The sequence below is a fragment of the Botryllus schlosseri genome, chromosome 3, assembly GCF_051294905.1.
Source record: "Botryllus schlosseri isolate E-star chromosome 3, Bs_hap1, whole genome shotgun sequence".
Taxonomy (NCBI): Eukaryota; Metazoa; Chordata; class Ascidiacea; order Stolidobranchia; family Styelidae; genus Botryllus; species Botryllus schlosseri.
The window spans coordinates 9,652,666-9,672,638 of NC_137238.1; the positions used below are offsets into that span (position 1 = coordinate 9,652,666).

General features: G+C 40.8%; 1 protein-coding gene and 1 long non-coding RNA gene across 3 annotated transcripts in view; one reads left to right on the forward strand and one right to left on the reverse strand.

Annotated features, from left to right (window-relative positions):
- The window catches only part of LOC145434830 (parathyroid hormone 2 receptor-like), a 73,786-nt gene extending 55,010 nt beyond the window's left edge, over positions 1-18,776 (reverse strand). The window contains exons 1-2 of one of the 2 annotated variants that reach the window (XM_080312059.1): positions 18,301-18,776; positions 16,680-16,799 (exon numbers count right to left, since the gene is read on the reverse strand). In XM_080312059.1, coding sequence (XP_080168185.1) covers positions 16,680-16,799; positions 18,301-18,460 — 280 coding nt within the window. In that variant the 5' untranslated portion in view covers positions 18,461-18,776. The remainder of the gene's footprint in view (positions 1-16,679; positions 16,800-18,300) is intronic. The other variant, XM_080312060.1, reaches the window with a different exon arrangement.
- Positions 1-19,973, forward strand: part of LOC145434888 (uncharacterized) — a 264,906-nt gene that overhangs the window by 77,468 nt on the left and 167,465 nt on the right. The window lies entirely within an intron of this gene.

Below are 19,973 nucleotides of genomic sequence, written 5' to 3' on the forward strand. Positions count from 1 at the left end.
ACTTGTCGCTCGCATGTCGTCAAAATGACGCATCTTGAACTTTAAGTCAAATCGAACATGTTTCCAGCCCTAATGTTACCTCGCGAAGTTCTGAATCAGTTGAAAATGTGATGTTTTATATATTTTATCAATGGAAAAACCTTCAACATTGCATCTTGAATTTAAGTTATAAAATTGTAATATACCTGGCGGACCGGCAGGAATGTCGTCGCGGACCGGCACCGGTCCGCGGACCGGCGGTTGAGAACCACTGCTCTACACAGATCCTTGACCGACATGCCATAATTGCATCAGCTAACAGTTACACGACTTCACCAGGTAATCGTAATTCAGATACCTCTTCTGATCGGTGGTCGCTATCAATCAAAATCTAGCATCGGTTTATGGATGGTACGAATCAATTATAACATTTAAAATCGTGATAAATTAAGGAAAATGGCAGTTGTTGGAAATTCAGTCTGGTACGGGTAAAAGCCGGGAGCAAATAGTAGTCCGTTGCTTAAATCTGTACCCAAAAAGTAGCTATAGGTTTCAAAAAGGTTGGTGACCCCTGTTTCACTGTGTATCATTTCACTGTCAATCATTTTGCGATTTCAAAGCCCTGCTGTTCATATTGACTTAAAGGTACCGGTACTTGTGGTGTCTTTCAATACCACAATTGACAAAACAATTTACTTATTAATTGCTCGAAAATAAAGTGCGAAACGAGTGGTAAAGCACAGACGGGACAAGCCTCAACATTGATAGCGCAATTCATCGTAAATAGCTTTACAATTCAATATAACTGATATTAACCGAATGTAGCTGTCACACTGAAACCGAGTATCTAAATATTGATCGTCTTCTCAATTCAAGTGTTCGGCGATAACATATTCCGTTGCGCTACACGCCTACACTTTATCGCCGGCACTTAGAAAAGCTACTCACGAGTCAAGAACTTGGATAGCTACGGCGTTGTTTGTATATAATTGGAGTTTGTGATCGTGAATATCACTTCCGCAGAAGTTCATTTCTCACCGTAGACCAGACAGACAATTTTTAAAATCTGCAGTCATACAGGCGTCGCCATGTCTGCTGATCTCTTCTATCAATCAACGTATCATGCAACCTAAGATTTCGAGTCGGGTACATCGAAATCACGAGTGATATTGGTCGACGGCGCGACAGTAACCTAAATTTGGGAATTTTGAAAAGGAACCTCCGTGTCCATAGCATTGTCGTTACCTCTCAAATATATGTTTTACTGTCACGAGATTTATTAATCTACTAATAAATATTTGATAAACAACTTTCTGTAATGTTGATCAATTCGGTATAAAAATAAAAATTTGGCTAAGAGCCATATCGCATACATAAAAGAGGCATATATGGCTCGCGAGCCATGAGTTCACGACCTTTGCTATACAGCAGAGATCTCAAACACGCAGCCCGCGAGAACATTTTGTGCGGCCCGCGACATCATTTTGGAATTCAAGTATTCGACAATATATTCAAGTGCCACATATCTTTTTTAGATATAAGAACCTAAAGTTCAACCTGAAACTACTATAAAAAAATCACTGAAATCTCAACAAACTACACTTTATCACATCACGTTTAAAAGCTACCATGTGGTAGAAGATCAGCTATTACGTCACATTTCTAGTTCATAATGATAAAACATGAGCCGTTGATGATTCGTGACTAAACATTCCAGTGGCGGCTCGTGCTATAGGGCAACTGGGGCATTGCCCCACCTAAAATTCTGTTCAATAACAATTCTTTACCATTTATAGACGCACACCAATCTATATATACCGAAATCACAGCGAAAATGGTATTCTTCTTGTCCTTTCGCTTGTAAATGCCCATATATAGCGAAGTCTCTGCGGAAATCGAATTCTCTTCTGTGTTTTCGCTTTGCGAATGCCTAGCCGGGGCATGCCCCGGTAGCGCTCATAACAAGCTTTCACTATAGAAATTAAACATGGAACGGTAACGACCGATTTTGCAGCTTCGTTCCGCTTCGCCGAGGCTGGAGTGGAGAATTGTTTTGCGTAAGCGACTGTAGGATTTCTGGCAATCCTAAAGCTATCTTCCCGAGCACAGAAATTACTGAATCTGGTCTTGATCGAAAGCTACTGTTGCACCAATTCCGAAAATATGAATTAAAATATTGATCAGGCACTGATCCACCTAGAATCTGTCCCCCAAGTCTGAAGTATCGGCATTGTTCAGAACAATCGAGTAACCGCAACACGATGGCCATAACAATGACCCGTTGCGACTCTCCGATTGTTCGAACAATGCTGGTATTTCACACTTGGAGGACGAATTCTAGGTGGATCAGTGCCTGATCATTATTTTAATTTATATTTCCGGAATCGGTGCAACAGTAGCTTTCGATCAAAACCAAATTCAATAATTTCTGCGCTCGGGAAGATAGCTTTTGGATTGCCAGAAATCCTACAGTCGCTTACGCAAAACAATTCTCCACTCCAGCCTCGGCGAAGCGGAACGAAGCTGCAAAATTGGTCGTTGCCTTTCCATGTTTAATTTCTATACTTTCACTGTCTATTCTCTCAAAGCTGCGCACAATAAAGAAACGGCGATTTACTCTCTCCTATCCATAAAATTACCGAGCAACCGGGGCACAATAGCTCTGTGCCCCTAAGGTGTGACATAACAATCGTATCAATAGCTGAACTCGGGTACCGTCATATGCGTTTAGTCGACCTTTGCTGGTATAGGTCGATTTTGATGGTGTTTCACTCCATGAAAACTCTTGAAACTTGGTATGTCATGTCGTGATGGTGGTATTTAACACTGCCCCCAGTTTCAGGGTTTCTATACTTGAAGTTTAGGGTAGTAATTCCGTTTCCGAAGTTGAGTGCGTGCTGATCCGTCATGTTATGACATTTGGCACGGTAAGTCTTAATGTTAGTATCGAACGCTGTACCAAGTTTTAAGTTTGTCACTGAACTGTGTTAGTGGTAATTTCGTTTCCTAATTCGAGTGAGAGCTGACTCGTCATTTATCGCTAACAGATTATACGCAAAGCCGGTATTGGTTTCTATTTATTTTAACGGTGCTCCTTACCTAGATCCGTCATAAGCTTTTGCACGGTATGTCTAGATTTTAGTATCGAACGCTGTGCCAAGTCTCAAGGTTGACACTCAATGATTAGGGCAGTAATTTCGTTTTCATGGTCGAGTATGGTAGAGATGTGCTCCGATCTGACACTTAAGCCTACAACGCATTGCAGATTTCACGCAAAAGCCGGTGTATCTGCGGTAACGTTAACTGAGATGATGATATCATTCTTAGTTTGCATTCAAATATTTACTTTGATATTATATTCTCCAATGTCAATTTCATCGTGAAATTGTGGCCTTCAAGCCATTTGCTTACAACCCCACTGTCAAGCGCGATAGCTATTTCGTTTTTGATGGCGGCTAACAGCTGATCACTTGATCAGCCTATTCCTCAGTAAATTTTACGCAAAATTTGGTGTTGGTCTGTTCGCATTAATTTTGACAGTGTACCATACCGAAAAGGGCCAAGAGGCCTCTTCTCGATGATGTCATGTAACAGTGTACTAAGTTTAAGGCTTTCATCCACGTATTTATTCGGTAATATATTTTCCAAAGGCGATTTCGCAGCAGACCTATAGAGACAGTAATAAAGCAGTATGTGTCGTGTTACAGTCTCCAGTTTCAAGGCCAAAATCTCCTATGCTGTACCGAGACCGAATTTCCGAGGCGGCTATTCTTAGTTCTTCAGAATGATGTTTTGGATTCAATATGACAGGCCCAATCTATGAGATAACAATTGCGTATCTGTCCGAACTCGTTGACCTTTCCAATTAGGCTCACGCTATCTCTCGAGGAATAGTCATAGTCATTTCCATTTCTGCAGATAATTAGTCAGGTCTAGTGCGAACATGAACCGTGTTGAATCTTTGTTCCGTACGCCGTTTACGCAGTTACCACACTTCAAGTCACAGCTCACCGGCGGACCTCTCGTGGCACATACGTTAAAATCACTGTTGCCGGGAAATTCATGTTACCGTACCATCATTAAGTTACTTGTTTACGTTGGAAAACGCCATTGTGACGTCATCTTGATAAAAAGTCGCTTGCAGCCCTTGCCCCACCACCCGATATTGTCACGAGCCGCCACTGAAACATTGTGATTTTGTTTGGTGCGACATTCCGTAGAATTACTCGATTTTGGATTGGCTGGGCGATTAAATAAAAATGAATCGACTTGAGTCGGGTCAAACGTTAAAATCCGAGAATGACTTGCGACTCGGAACGGTGACTTGGTAATCCTACGGACGCAACAATCCATGAAACTGTCATGGGGAATAGTAATATATCACAAGGTCGTAGCTTGCGTTGAGTAGGGTGTAAAGTATAGCTATCTAATCAGATCAGTATGGCAACCATCGACATTATGGGATGTGACCCCGTGACGTTTAGTTGCTTACATGCGTTGTTTGTTCTCTGTATCCATGTTATTATCGGTGGCGAGTAAGGTACTAGTACGCTTCGTAGCTGTAACACCAGTGAATTCGTCGGCGATTAAACACTGCTATTCCAGGGGTTCTTAACCAGGGTCCGTAGACGTCTTCGGGGTACGAAGCACGCCTTCAGCGGCTACGAGATGCACTGTGGCCTATATGCTGTGGGATATTTTCTTGGCCAATTTATTCAGGTGAAAAATGGTTTTATGTGAATGAGCTGTCTGATTTTAATATAGGTACCATCAGAAATTGTGTTGAAAATGAACAGGGGCTACGAGAAATCTCATTGGAAGCAGGAGGGGCACGATCGCTAAAGTTAAGAAACAATGCTATTACTATGGCTCAATAATGATTATATTTAAGTGGTTACTGATATGTTCCAATAACAATCGAAGGCAAAATATGACGCTGATATAATTAGACCTTGACAATGACTGTAGCAATATCCTACTTATCACGACTTCATCAAAACCCGGATTAGGCTAAACCGCTCAAATTCGCTGATATCAAATCAATCTTCATTAGATTTTTAAATATTCAAAATAAAATTGGGGCACGTCGAAGGTCCACTAACTGCAATATTATAACCCGACAGTTTGACAACGTCATGATGCACCCTCTCGCAGGATATCCATAACTCATTATTTTAACAAATTATGCCCGGCACAAAAAGAATTTTATTCAAATGTTTGAAAATGTGATTTTGCTTCCGTGTCAAGCGTGAATAGTACAAGAGCAAATTACGTTTTCACGATGTTGGTGGAATGCCTGTATGCAAGCCCCCGTCAAATAAGCCCTACTTGGAAATTACATTCTATATACCTTTTACTGATGCTGTGGCCTGCGGCGTCATCAAACACTAGGAACTTGGTCAACGAGCGCATTCGAGTTTGAGACCTCTGGTTTACACTAACTAGTTACATTAACCGGTATATGGAACAAGTTTTGGAAAATAACAAATCAATGATATGACAAATAGTTTCAACAATGAAGCAACACATATCATACTATTGCAAATATTCACTAGGATTAGTAGTGGCTACATGAAACATGTGTGACCAGACAGTTTGTTGTAGCTCTATCCATCGGGTCAAAAAAGGCATTATATTGTATCCACTTGGCGCTACGCCATTATCCCGCATCGCAACATCGTAGCTGTAACACTCTGTAACACCCCCATTCAATATAGTTTCGTAACACTACAAAGCCATGTTCACACTGAAACAAATTTACGACAAATTTACCGCACGAGATCTTAATGTGAATTGTAAGTAAATCGGAAAATGCCTTCAGTATGAACAACATCGTTTTCGTAAATATTTCGGTGACAGTGTGTACAGTGCTGCTTACAGTGACTTTTTCGGAAACGGTGCGGAATCTCCAGTGTGAAGACTCCCTAACCTATAATCAGAGTTGGTCAAAGTAGTCAATAAAGCTACCCTAGTAGAAGTAGAAGTAGCGACGAAAAAAATCTACTCAAGTACGAGTAGTAGAAGTACTTATTCCATAAGCAAGCTAAGACTACTTGAAGTAGAAGTAGAATTGACCGACTTCAAATCTACTCAAGTAAGTTAGTAGTTGTGAAAACGATCGTAATTCGTTCGCATGGATCGTAAAAAGGTGCAAATTAAGCTATGCGAACGGTGCCGAGCTTGATTCATATTGATGCATACCAGGAGGTATAGGCCTATTCAATTTTCGACAGCATAAGCATCGGACCGCATCATGGGATGAAAATGATAGTTTTGATATGGAATTGCGTTACTAATCCTCGGTTTAATCTAACAGCACGTTTTAGAAAATATCATGGTTTGGCGCACTCCCCCATATTATAAGGCCCGCAGTTTAGTCGAAGAGTATACACAGAAGTTGTATAGGATACGGTGTGAACACTTTCCGCGATTAGTAAACATTAATATAAAATATGGTGGGTCGTAAAAATGCCATACTGTGTAGCTTTATTTCCGGCAAATAAAGGCACATACTCTTGCTTTTATGCGTCAACATGTCTGTTATCGAGACAAAATACCTGATAGTAATTAGACCTCAAAGTATATGATACCGGGAATTGCAATTGAAACATAAATAGTACTTCTAAAAGCGGAATTTGTATTTCATGTCTAAAGACAAAAAGTTTTAGAGTTGGTATACTAAAACAGCTCTAAAACTAAAAATAAAGTCAAGAGTCCACTTTTCCAGATTAGGACACGCCATGGACCGCTAGATTACGATATGATAAGTAAATGCTAAATTGCGAAACATCAGTTTCAAGCGTTATGGTTAGCCATATATACTGTGGTGAAATATTTCGTAGGGGCGAAGGGCATTAATGCGGTGTGAACGGAACTACGCCAACCCGCTACCCAAATTATATTCACCGATACTTTCGTGAAATCATAGTGGTTAACCCGTATCTACTGAGCGCGAAGCGCGACGGAAATTCTGGGCTTTACTCAACTTTTATGAAAATCAAATGTTGACAATCTGTGAAAACAGCCCCGAAATTGCCCAGGCTATCTTCCTGATTTGAGGATTAGGCTGCCTCTTCTTGACAAACTGAAAATAGCGAAAAGTAAGTAAGTAGATTACAAAATATTACGAAGTAGAAGTAGCGAAAATCAGATCTACTTGAGTAATTACCAGAAGTAGAGGAAACTACTTGAGTAATTCGGAAAAGTAGAAGTACTTCGTTACTGACCACTAGGGTTGTTCAGAATTGACCGACTTTCAAAAACTCTAGGTTTTCAGTCCGTTTCCCATGCCTTATACCTTAAAAACAAATTCTGGCTACTTTTTTTTGAAATTCATCCCTTGCATCCGTGTGCATTTTGCCGTTTTTTCATGCACCCAAAAAATTGTTCGGAATTAGGTGATTCCCCGATTGTGAGTGACTAGCCAGGAATCGCATGTGTTCTCATTGACGTGAAGCGTATGTTCTAGCGTTGATGACGCGCTGGACACGGCAGTGACATGGGGATCATTGATTAGTCAGGTGTTTTGCTGCTTTGTTGTTGAATGAAGAACTGTGTTTACGATTGAGGTGCAGCGTGCAGGACTTATCAGGTGGCTTTTTGACTCATGGTGTTAGCGAGTCTAGCGCAGGATTAGTGATTATAGTATCGTAGCAGTATTTCATTATTCGATCTAATGGACCTGATACTCTTTCCTATCTACTGGGATAGAAAACAAAGCTTGTAAATGTATTTACCAGTGACTGTGGAAAACAGCCAATCGCTTGCTCTGAATTTGATGTTATTTCCTAAGATAGCAATATGCTGGTTGGAGTACTTCCAATTTAGGAATAATTATCTTCCAGAATCAATAACTGGATCTAATCCCGCTATTCCTGCGCAAGTTGTCCAGTATGTGTTTGACTCAAGAGAACTGAAATCTTTCCAACTATTCCCTGTTGATTGACTGAGTTGATGTACATTTATTTTTCTAGGATTAGCTTTAGTGTGCAATGTCTTGAAAAAAAAAGAAAGCTGGCATCTACTGCAATAGTATCCTATCAAAGAAATCTAGAAGAGAACGATCGCAGACACATCATCTGAGGAAGCCATTATGGTAGCCTATTGAAGTTGCCTACGCTGAGGTAAGTTCTGCAGCAGTGTGTGCCACACGTGACGGCATTCATCTGCGAAATATGAACCAGGGTGCAGTAGATGAAGTAAAAGGTTTTTGGTTACTGACTAGCATAAAGACCATCAAGAAAGTCAATTGTCATCTATTTCAATAGTATCAAAGAAAACTGGAAGATCACGGTCGCAGACACAACATTTCCTAGTTGGGCCATCTGAGGAAACATTACGGGATCGAAGCTGCCTACTCTTACGAAAGTTATGCAGTATGTGTTACACCTAAAAGAGCATTTATATGCGAAAAATGAACCAGTAAAGTTACACATCCAGGGCGTAGGAGATGAAGTAATAGGTTGTTGGTTCCTGACTGCCACAAAGACCACAAAGATTATAGACAGTATGAAAACAGAAAACAAATGGCTGTCACTAAAGGAATCTGCAGGACAGCAACATGTATCAAGAAAACAAAGCGACTTTGAAGCCAAGCTGAGTAAGCTATGGGCATAGGATCGACAATTGAAGCAAGTACACTTCTTTCCGGCGATAAGAAACATGAATACATAACATTTTATCAGGATCAACGGGGTCCGTGATTAGCAACGATTGGTGGCAAAGATACAGTGTTGAAAGTGAAAACCATGCAACAAAAGAGACGGACCATGAGTGCGCGAGAGTGCTGCACCAGCATCACGTAGCGAAAGCGAATTTACAGAGAGCTCATCTATATATTCGCAGGTAGCTGACACTTCCCACAGCAGTGGTTTCGAAGTGGCGCAATCGACATCTGGTCAATCCTTTAAATTTGTGTCTCTAAAAGCGCCTGTAAACCTATTCAACGACAAAGACCTAGATGCGAGGTTTTTGATCGCTTGAAAGTCAGCGATAATGCTGCTACCATGATAACTGCAGCACTGATTAAAGCTTGCGATGGTGACCCTAATGACTTTCATCTTTCGAGATCTGGAACCTATCGACGACGCATTGCAAATCGTTTTAAAAGTACCGAGTCAATTTTTGAAAAAAATAGCATAAAGCCCATTTACATGGCCGTTTGGGTCAGCTTCCAAGCTGACTCGTCAATCCGACTCTCTAGTTTTTGAAAAGAGAGAGAGAGAGAGAGTTTTTATTTTCATCGAACCAAAATACATAACAAACGGCAGTGATGGTGGTACAGAAAATATGCGTGCAAAGTATTCGGTATTAGATAGGAATGATCGATAAGATCGTGAAGGTCATCTAGTCTGATCACACCAGCATCAAACAGGTACACTTGACTCTGAACAGTCTGGCTGTAAAGAAATGTTTAGTTAAAGGAAAATAGAAAAAAAATAAAACAATGGGGGCAAATGATCAATGAAGCAATGTCTGGGCGAGGTAGGGCAACAGTGTTAGCGTAACGACAAGAGGTGATCAAGTAGGGCTTTTTTGAATCTATTATAAGGCAATTCACGGATATGTGGTGGTAATGCATTCCAGATGATAGGTCCCGAGTAGTCGATAGATCTCTTAGTTAGGTTGCTATTGGGTGGGGGTAAGTAGATGTTTCCTTTAGACGAGGATCTCGTGTAATGGGAATGGACATGTTTAGCAGGTACGAAAAAGTCATCAAACACAGTAGGCAGACTACTGGAAAAATATTTGTGAACAACTTTTGATACTTCGAAGCGATATAGTTCATCAACTCGCAAAATTCGATGCTTGCGGTAGTAAGGCGATAAATTGGTACGTAAAGGTACAGATGAGATCAGCCGTAACGCACGGTTTTGCAGGGTTCGAATTCTGCACAAAAATGTTGTGCATGCATTTCCCCATACTACGATTCCATATTGCAGATGAGAGTGGAAAAGAGAGAAGTAGATGGTTCGTAGCACTGATCTGGAAACCAAAGATTGGAGACGGGTCATTATTCCCACACACCGAGCTAGTTTTGATATTGTGCATTCAATATGCTGCTTCCAAGACAATTTGGAATCAATGGTGACGCCGAGATACTTTGCTGAGTCACATATTGAGATTTGTTTATGATTGATGTTCACAGTGAAATTATGACTGGCATTATTTAAAACGAGCATCTCGGTCTTATCTGCATTCAAACTTAGTTTGTTTGCTTGGAGCCATCTCGACACTTTTGGGAGTTCCATATTCACAGATGCATGCAAACCATCGACAGTGTTGGAGGTTATGAAGAGGTGAGTATCATCAGCAAATAGCGTTGTGCGGAATAAAGATGCATTAACAATGTCGTTAATATAAATGAGGAAAAAAGTCGGTCCAAGGACTGAGCCTTGTGGCACTCCACAAGTTATATCTCTGGTAGTCGTTCTTAATGACCCCAGTTTAACAAATTGTTTGCGGTTTGCCAGGTAGCTTTCAAGTAGAGTTGCTGCAATACCCCTGATTCCATAGTGTTCTAAAAGGCAGACGGCTTCAATCCGTCTTGAGCTCAATCCGTTCCGCAGAGTCGCTTGGAGACGACTTGAACAGTACCGGTACTTGAAAACGAATCCAGACTACAGCAACATAGTATACATACCAACATTTCATGTTCATATTTCACGAAACCGGCACGTATTTCAAATGGGTGAATATGAAAGCTCTATCAGTACATGATACTGCTTTTATAATATGCACGTGGTCTCATTTGTTCAGCGTTACAACTTATGAAGCGAGTACAGCCAACAATATAACTTGCACAACTCACAATCAGAAAGAATATATACACGGCGTATTTGGTCATTCTGGAATTGTGTTGAATGTATTTCGGGATATCTCAACTGCCGCAGCATATACCCGAGCTGAATCCCACAGTGCTGTGTATCACTCGAGCTGCGATAAACATGACCATGTAAACTCGATCACTTTGGCAAGCCGTCTCATGACGTCGCTCCAAGACGACTTGGCTTCAAGACGACTTGACCACGTAAATGGGCTTAATAATTTTGACAAAATAGCAAAGGATCCACCACTGTGATGGAAAGCTCACTAGGAGTCGTTTAGGACAGCAATTTGAGGCCTTGACAGTGCTGGCATCGTCTACGTATTCCAACGCATTTGTGAAGGGCAAACTTCTTGGCATTCGAACTCTGGAGAGTGCTACAGGAAAAGCACAGACTGATCCGTCATTTGAACAGCTGGAACTTTATCATTTAACAAAAAATGTCAGAACTCTTGTGTTTGACACAACATCCTCAAACAATTGAAAAAACGTAGGTACATTTCTGTTACTTGAAGAATTGATAAACAGGAAAGTTTTCTACAGTGCTTGTCGCCATCATATTCATGAACTAGTCATCCGGGAGTTCTGGAAGTGAAGTGTGTGTTTGGATCGGCGACCATAGGCCCTGAAAACACAGATTTTAATACCTTCCAATAAGTGGAAAGATATTGATCAATTACGAAGGTCTAAAACACTTCAGTTTGATGAAGGCAGCTGGTTGGCGATGAAAGCTGGACAGGCAAAGCAAGAAATAATTCCACTGATTAAGCCATATAATGGAAAGCAGAAAGAAGTCTTGATAAGAGATGACTACAGAGAATGTGTAACAGGCGCCTTGGCAATTTTAGATGACCATTATGTTGATGCAAATGATTGCAGCAAATGCCAATCCTTGAACAATTTTGCAGAGGTATAGCCCTGAGTCTAATCTCTGACCCTGTCTCTGAGTCAATGAGTATGGTTGCTTTAATTGGGCCGGAATCATGGTTTCTATTCGATGCTATACATGTCGAACATGATTGGTTGGGTCTTTCAGTTTCGGAATGGCATACTAATCAGCATTTTGTGACTGCTCAAAATTTGTGAGTAGTGTTGAAGTAGCAGAGCGTTTGGTAAAATTGAATACGAACTTTTGATGCTTTCAAAACAGATTACAGAACAGCGGGCGAGCCTCTTGCAAGCCGTGGAAGATCATGGGAACAGACATGCTGATTTCTCTAAAGCAACCATTTAATCCACCTGATTTAAGTAGTATTTGCCAAGTCAATCTATTTCTTTGCCTTATTGTTTCGTTTCCTATGAACAATGTGATGTTTATAATGTGGCTGTGAGTGAATGATACATTTCCAGTTGTATTCTTGCACATGGTGATCCCGGAAATTGATGAAAAATCTCGGGTAGGGTTGAGGAGTGTAGGATATGTGATCCAACTAAATGACTATCAGTCTTATGCAGTTTTGAGTGGTTCTAAGGCAGTGCTCTTCAACCGGGGTTGTCGTACACCCTAGGGTGTACCAGAATTTGCAAAGGGTGTACCACTCGGATGGGGTGTACAGGGGTGTACCAGATCCGAATTACAATGAGCCGATGGCTAGCTATCACAAAGACAGGTCAGTACAGGTTGACGCACAAGTTGATGAGCATAATATGGTACGATGTTATCTCAAGTGTAATACTGTACATTGCTTGATTGTGATGCCATAAGCAAATATTTCTCTTTTTCATTTAGCCGTCGGCAATAGACCAATGGTTCCGTTTATGTTGGAAAGTATGCAGTTACCAAACATGTGTTATGCTAGTCATTTGTCTTTTAGTGATTTTTGAGGAAACCGCCGCCATAGCGACTTCTTGAATCGGTACTTCCTACCCGACGTTAATAAATACCGCAATGCACATAGATGAAGTGACGTAGCCTGCTAGGGTCGAAACAGCTTCCATGTTGAAATCGAAACCCTTTAGTTTTAAAATGCCGATTTTATGTCCAATATTTTGCCATACATTTGCAATTTAGTATTTTGTTATTAGTGATGCAAATTAGCGACAATAGACTGTGTATAGCGGCATACGATCTGAGGTTACTGACATCTCTTTGAGCCCATGTGCTATCGACTGTGTGTGGTGTGGGGCAGGCCTGATACGCAGTAGGCTGGTGCGCCTGCTATCATCGCTGATCCGAATTACCGCTTCTGCAGCAGTAGCTTTACCTACTGTCTCCCCAATACTGTTACATTTAGGTTGATTATCGTTCATATGTCATGCTCCTTTGGGGCTGACACGAAATAAATTCCAATTTGCGTGGAGGGCGGCCTGCGGCCTAATTGGCTGCGAATAGACTCTGTGACCAAATACTATTTTATTCAAATCCAAATTTTTTTACGGCAATAACTCCGCTTCTACTGGTTGGAATTGAACCAAATTTGAAGAACATCATTTTTATAGACAACCTAATAATATTTTCATGGGGGAACAGAAAAATTTCACATTTTTCGTTGTTTATTTTTATATAATAAATAGAAACTTTCTTCTTCCGTAGCCATGCGACTACTGGTTGGAATTGAACCAAATTTGGTGTGTAGGCTTAAGTTAGGTAACCTAACAATTTTATCAAGTAGTCAGTACAATTTGAGGAAAAAAGTAATTTTTGAAGACCGCTAATGAACAGGGGTGTACGAGTTTTGAGCAAACGTTAAAAGGGTGTACCACGTCGAAAAAGGTTGAAGAGCACTGTTCTAAGGGATTGTGGGACATGAAAATGGTGTCCTGAACAGACAATACTTTCTATAGTGAGGTTATGTAGCACTCCAAACCGCAATAGCTGCATAAACCCAGCTTAAATATGAACCGAATCGGTGAGGATAAGGGAACTAAAATCGTGAACTTACTTGCCTCTCTATATCGATCCACAACAACCGAACTGAAAAGCCACCCTAACCAAACTTTTTCTACCAAATCTGGAGTTCGACAGGGCGGTCCCGAATCCCCTATCCTCTTCAATCTTTACATGGACTATGCCGTGAGAGTTTTCCTACACAGATCGGAACTAACTGATATCGCTTTCAGCCAGTATCATTTTCGCACACCGGACTATGCACGAGAAAATAAAAGGGACAAAAACTACCAAGGAACAGCTGTCAACATGGGCTCAGGCTATGCGGACGATCTTGAATTCTTTTACAAAGACCAATCTTCTCTCCAGGAAGGCCTGAAACTGCCATCAGAAGTTCTTACTGATTTTGGATTACAAATTAATGAGTCGAAAACAAAAACTATGATATTTAACCACACTGAAGAACTGGCTTACCCGACTTCAATCTGCTCACTGCATAATCATCATATTGAAAACGTGAAAACTTTCAAATACCTTGGGTGTATCATTCACTATAAGGAAACGAATGTGGGAATATCCGAAATCAACAATAGGATCAGTTCGGCTCATGCAGCTTTCCAATCCTATAAATACCTGCTTCGAAACTTCAGAATTTGGATTGGTACAAAAATAAAATTTTTAAATGCTTTTGTGAGAAGTCGACTCACATATGGCTGCAGCGTATGGCCTCTTTCAGAAAATCAAAGAAACGTCCTGGATGTCTGCTACAGACAATTTTTGCGAAAAATGATACATGGAGGCTACACTCGAAAGGGAACCGACCACGCCTTCAAAATTAGTAATAAAAATCTTCATAAAATCTGTCGCACCGAAAATCTCTCATCATTTATTGATCACCAACAAGCTAAATTTCTTGCCCATATAATTCGAAAACCTAATGATAGTGTCGTGAAGTCAATAACCTTTGAAGATGAAAGGAGAACCAAAAAAGGAAGACCCTCTGCAACGCTGGTGAACAATGTCCTTAATCGGAACGATACCGACATCAGGACATTTTCGAAAGCAGCATTTTCACGCGAAATTTAATTTATATTTGAAATCTTTAATGCTGTGTCTTTTTTCGATGAATAATTCCATCACCTCGGTGATGGTGCTCTTAGTCTGAATGCAGACAGAGCTAGACCTATATATATATATATCACTAGCCTAGTCCGAATGGCGGAACTCAAATTTTAGGGGAATCCCCTATTTTTAGCTGATATTCTTCCAGCTCAACATGCACACGGATGCAAGGGGCGAATTACTAAAAAAAGTAGCTAGAATATGTTTTTCTGGTATAAGGCATGGGAATCGGACTGAAAACCCCGACTTTTTGAAAGTCGGTCAATTCTGAACAACCCTACTGACCACCTCTGTCTATAATAATAATTTATCATGCAGCATACTGAGCCGGATTCCTTTTAACATGGCCAAACGAAAGTTTAATCCCGAATTCATAAGGTTCATCGCAATTGAATACGGGGGTTCGTTAAGTCTGTCACAGTTTGGACATGATCTCCGATGTGATGCGAGTTTGATATGTTATTCACAACATTGGCGCTTAATCGCCTACAAGTTCATTTGCGTCCCGCACAGTAATTTGATTAACATCAGTGTCTTTTGTGCTGTGAGTAATACCTGCCCCGGTTGTAGCGATGAGCATGGATTAGGATTAGGAAAAACCGGTGTTGTTAAGTTTTGTCGGATTAGGATTGGATTAGGATCTTAGATATATTTTTGATGGATTGGATTTATCGATTTTCGTCAGATTGATGTCCTGTGCCGAATGGCGAATTTCAGAGCTTACCATCAGATACGATGATGAACGTGTAATATCAACATGAATTAATCATGGCAATGAAGGTAATTTTCTAACGCTAACATACAGAATAGTAATTGGATAACACAGAATAAAAATACGGTAGAGTAATTCTATGAACGCTTCACACCATTACCACTCATCACGTGAATCATAAATGTTAAAATAAAAAAATCCATATATCTGCAGACATATAATCGAAATTAATAAGACGCGTTTCAGTTTAATGCGACATTAACCGTCGCTGTTAGAAGGGTTACGGTATTATTTCGATATCAATATCGACAATCCCGATTGGGCCCCATCATTGATATTCAGGTTCTAGCTCCCATCAAACAAGACGCACGTTGAGCTATTTCATGCTACTGCCACGCAGGTCTATTACATGTATTCCTCCTTTTCCCCATCGATTTGAAGGAGTTTTTACCGGATAACACACCTTGCAAATAAGGTATATATGTTCGCCTAACGCAAGCAATCTTATGAACGTTTCATAAACAATCCGTTCAGCAAGGTCAGATCAATACGTTCTGAAACAGTTTGGGTCGCCAACTCTAAACGGGTCGCGGGCAACCTAATATTTCGTTATGGAGACCTAGGGCCGCATGAATTCAAAATGAAGATAAAATAGGCCTCACAATTTTACATCCACGTTTTAAAAACTTGACGTCAGTACAAGGCTGTGCTCTCTAGATTGGGCGACTGGCATAGTTACCAGAGAAAAGAAATAATATTTTCTTAAAGACAAATAAACACATTCAAAAATACCATGATCATCACCATCATCACCTTCATTGTACTTCAAACTATACGAGCAACGCACGATACCTGCCAACACTTATCGGCGACTAAGGATTCGATATTGGGGTTGGTATCAGCGAGTGAGGGATCGTGATGTTGGGTACATGAGAACCTTATTTTGAACAGAAACAACAATATTTCTATACGGAAATCCATTTCAACATTTCAAAATGCTTTACTAAGCGCTCTGCCGAAATCTCAGATCAGGTCGCTGGCCGCGCGTTGGTGACCCCTGTTCTAAAATACATGTCAAAACGTAAACCCAGATGGTACGGTGAAACATTTGTATCGGTGGCCGCATAAATATAAAGTTAGTTTTTCAGTTAGATTACTGAATATACAACAATAGAGCCACACTTTCTGAATGTAGAAAGTATGCGGTCATTTACCGTCAAGTTCTAAATTCTCGAGGTGGCGCGGGCATCTAATTGTCACCGGCCCAGGAGGACTGTGAGGCCAGCAGTATCCATCTTCCCATTCTGCTGGACAATAGACATCCAGCGGCTCGCCTAAAAATGAAGGAAACTGGAATTCGAATGGACTGGAGACTCGTAATGATCGTCACAGCATTTGTTTGTTGTGCCATACTTCTGTCTGATAATGTGAACAAATTCGATTTGGACTTGCAAGATTCAATTGATCATTCTGCGATGAAATTTGGATAAGATTGGTATTTAATATGTATCGTCTTGCACTGGTTGGAAATACGACACCGAAACAGTACATATTGATTCTAGGGCACTATAATGTAGATGTTCTATTGATTCCCAATAATCAATAACCTATAATCGACTGATTATATTTTAATCAGAACAAGGCACCCACAATGTACAAGACGATAAGACACTATGCGATGTAATGAACAGCTAGGAGGATGACGACCGACCAGTTGCGGTCTCGTATACTGGCATCCACCTTGACCTAGTATCCGATGTAACAGGTCCTTTTTCTATGTCAGTCTCTATTCTGCGACCCTTTCATGTTCTTTACATTCTTTGTGAATGCTCTCTTTCATCGGGTCTTTTATCTGGGCTTCTTGTGTCGCCGTGAAAAACGCGGGAAGAGGGGCTCAGAATAACCTCTGATACGGAATCTAGCCCGGGCCGCGTGGGCGGTAGGCGCTTATCGTCACCACTATGCTATCTCCCATATCAATATTTTACCTAGATATGTTTATTAGCGCGTCTATGCGTCCGGCCCATTCTCACAAGTTCAGTACAAAGTCTCGTTTGGACCACAGAGGGGTGTGGCGTTTTCAAGCTAGAATACTGACATCAATGGCAACCTGTACGTACGGTTTCGAAATACGATTTTATTCCGCTAAAACTGAGAGCTGTGGATAAGCGTTCATAGACATTCAGATTTGGCACCAAACATTAAGGACGGTAAGTTGGCAAGTCAAGCATGATCACCAGAGCATATGTTAGTTAGTACGACATACATCTAAATAAGACAACCTTCTATTTAGCGCTAGTGCACCGCAAGATGCATTCACTTTATTTCCTTCTGGCATTTACGTATTGAAAATGACCGTTTAGCTATGCCAAGCACTTCCGTTCAATTTTATGAATGGAAAATGAGCGTATCGCTATGCCTAGCAAATATCCATTCATTACACAGGCCTACACCAAAATAGATGCCTTAAAAGTTTTTCTCAATAATAATCCGTCGCTCCCAGCCTTCAATCTCTTTTATGACAGATCCCGATCGAAAGACCAGTTTAAAAATACTATACATTTAGAATATTGTCTTTTAATCAAGATTCTTTGTATGGGCAAGTGAGGTTATAGTTTCATGGCACATTCCCATTCCATATATGTCAAGGGATAATTCATTCTGTATTATGTGGAAGTGCAAACTAGAGTTATAACGGTGACATTACGGCCTTGTAATATGGTCAATATGCCACGACATGATGATAATAAAGCTCATTTGACGTCATTATTTTGATATTGGCGTCCTTGCTACGCTTGTGAATCTACGATAACGCACTGATGAAAGTATACATACCGTTGTCTCCAGTCGGAGCCGAGGCATTCAACGTAGTCGTGCGGCATTCCACCTCAGGGGCTTTAATTATTGCCTGCGCCAATTCGTGTACGCTCTTACCACAACTCATCGCCGCGTTGGGAGCGTCTGAAAATATTGCTACTGACAAAAATAAACGCATAATGTATATTAACGCACATCAACAACGCGAATCCTGCTTCCTATCATGTAATCATACCAACGACTAAACCGACTTTTTGCCAACTTCCCAAGTCGCATCAAACAGAAAACGACCACATATCTAAACTCATCCCTACATCGCGGCAACTACGCCTATATACGTCAATATAGCAATACAATACTTCATGCTCCACCGTGCCTAATTGAATACGATCGAAAATGTCTCTAATTCGCGAATTCGGCCGTCATTTTTCGTAAGTAACGTCCGCGACGCACGTTGCCGATGCAGACTGATGCTACCGTTCTGGCAATTTACCATTGACGCAATTCGCCAAAGCCCGCGAGCTTACTCATTTTTTCTGCAGCTACTTCGATCCACGTTGTCTGCTATATGTTGCGTTTGGGAAGAAAGATGTTATCATAGTGTCCTATATGGTGTCGACACGGCCAAATCTCACGCCTCAGTGAAATTGTATCACGTCACAGTTTCCATTTGGCTACAGGCAATTTGACGGTCATTTTTGACCGGCTTGACGAGCGTTAAATTTGGTAAAACGGGTATCAATCGAAAGCTGACTCTGCCCTGATTACGAAAATATAAATTCTATTCCGCTCGTGTCCCTGGAACTCTCACAATCAGCCTCGAATTTTTCATTGTTATGGGGATTGGCATTCGGACGCAACAATGGTGTCTGGATCTTTTTCTCTTGAGCTACTCTCTCGTTTTGTCTGGCAGCATTGTTACATCCTGAGCTACTCTCTCGTTTCGCCAGACCGCATTGTTTCGTCCCAATGCCAATCTCCATAACAATGAAAAATTCGAGGCTGATTATAGGAGTTCCAGGGCCACGAGCGGATTAAATTTATATTTTCGTAATCAGTACGGAGTCAGCTTTCGATTGATACCCGTTTTACCAGATTTAATGCTCGGCAAGCCGGTCAAAAATGGCCGTCAAATTGCCTGTAGCCGAATGGAAATTGTGACGTGATACAATTTCACTGAGGCGTGAGATTTGCTTGTGTCGACACCATATAGGACACTATGATGTAATACATGAGGTCAATAATTAATCGATAATCGTCAGAATATATTTTCATCTGTCCAACACACACACACACACACACACAATGTACAATACGGTGTAATGAACAGATGAGGGGATACCGAACGACCGACTGTTTAGGTAGATATAATAAACGCACGCATATATGTTTGTATAGATAATTTAACGTTTCGTTGAATATGACGTGTGAGTAGGTCCATATAGGCTTCATGTCGCTTTCGGTCACATTCAAAGCAGTATCATCGATCATACTCTGCTGCTTTCGACATGGGTAAAATAACAATCGGCTTTAAGTGTTATTAAACGTGAATCATGCTTGTGCAATTTGCAGTACCAGACCAGTACTTGTAAACGACATTACGACAATGCGCCCAACCTTAGCAACAGGTCCTTAAACCACTGTGATGCCAACCGATGCAGCATAACTCAACCTTTTACTATATTCAGTAG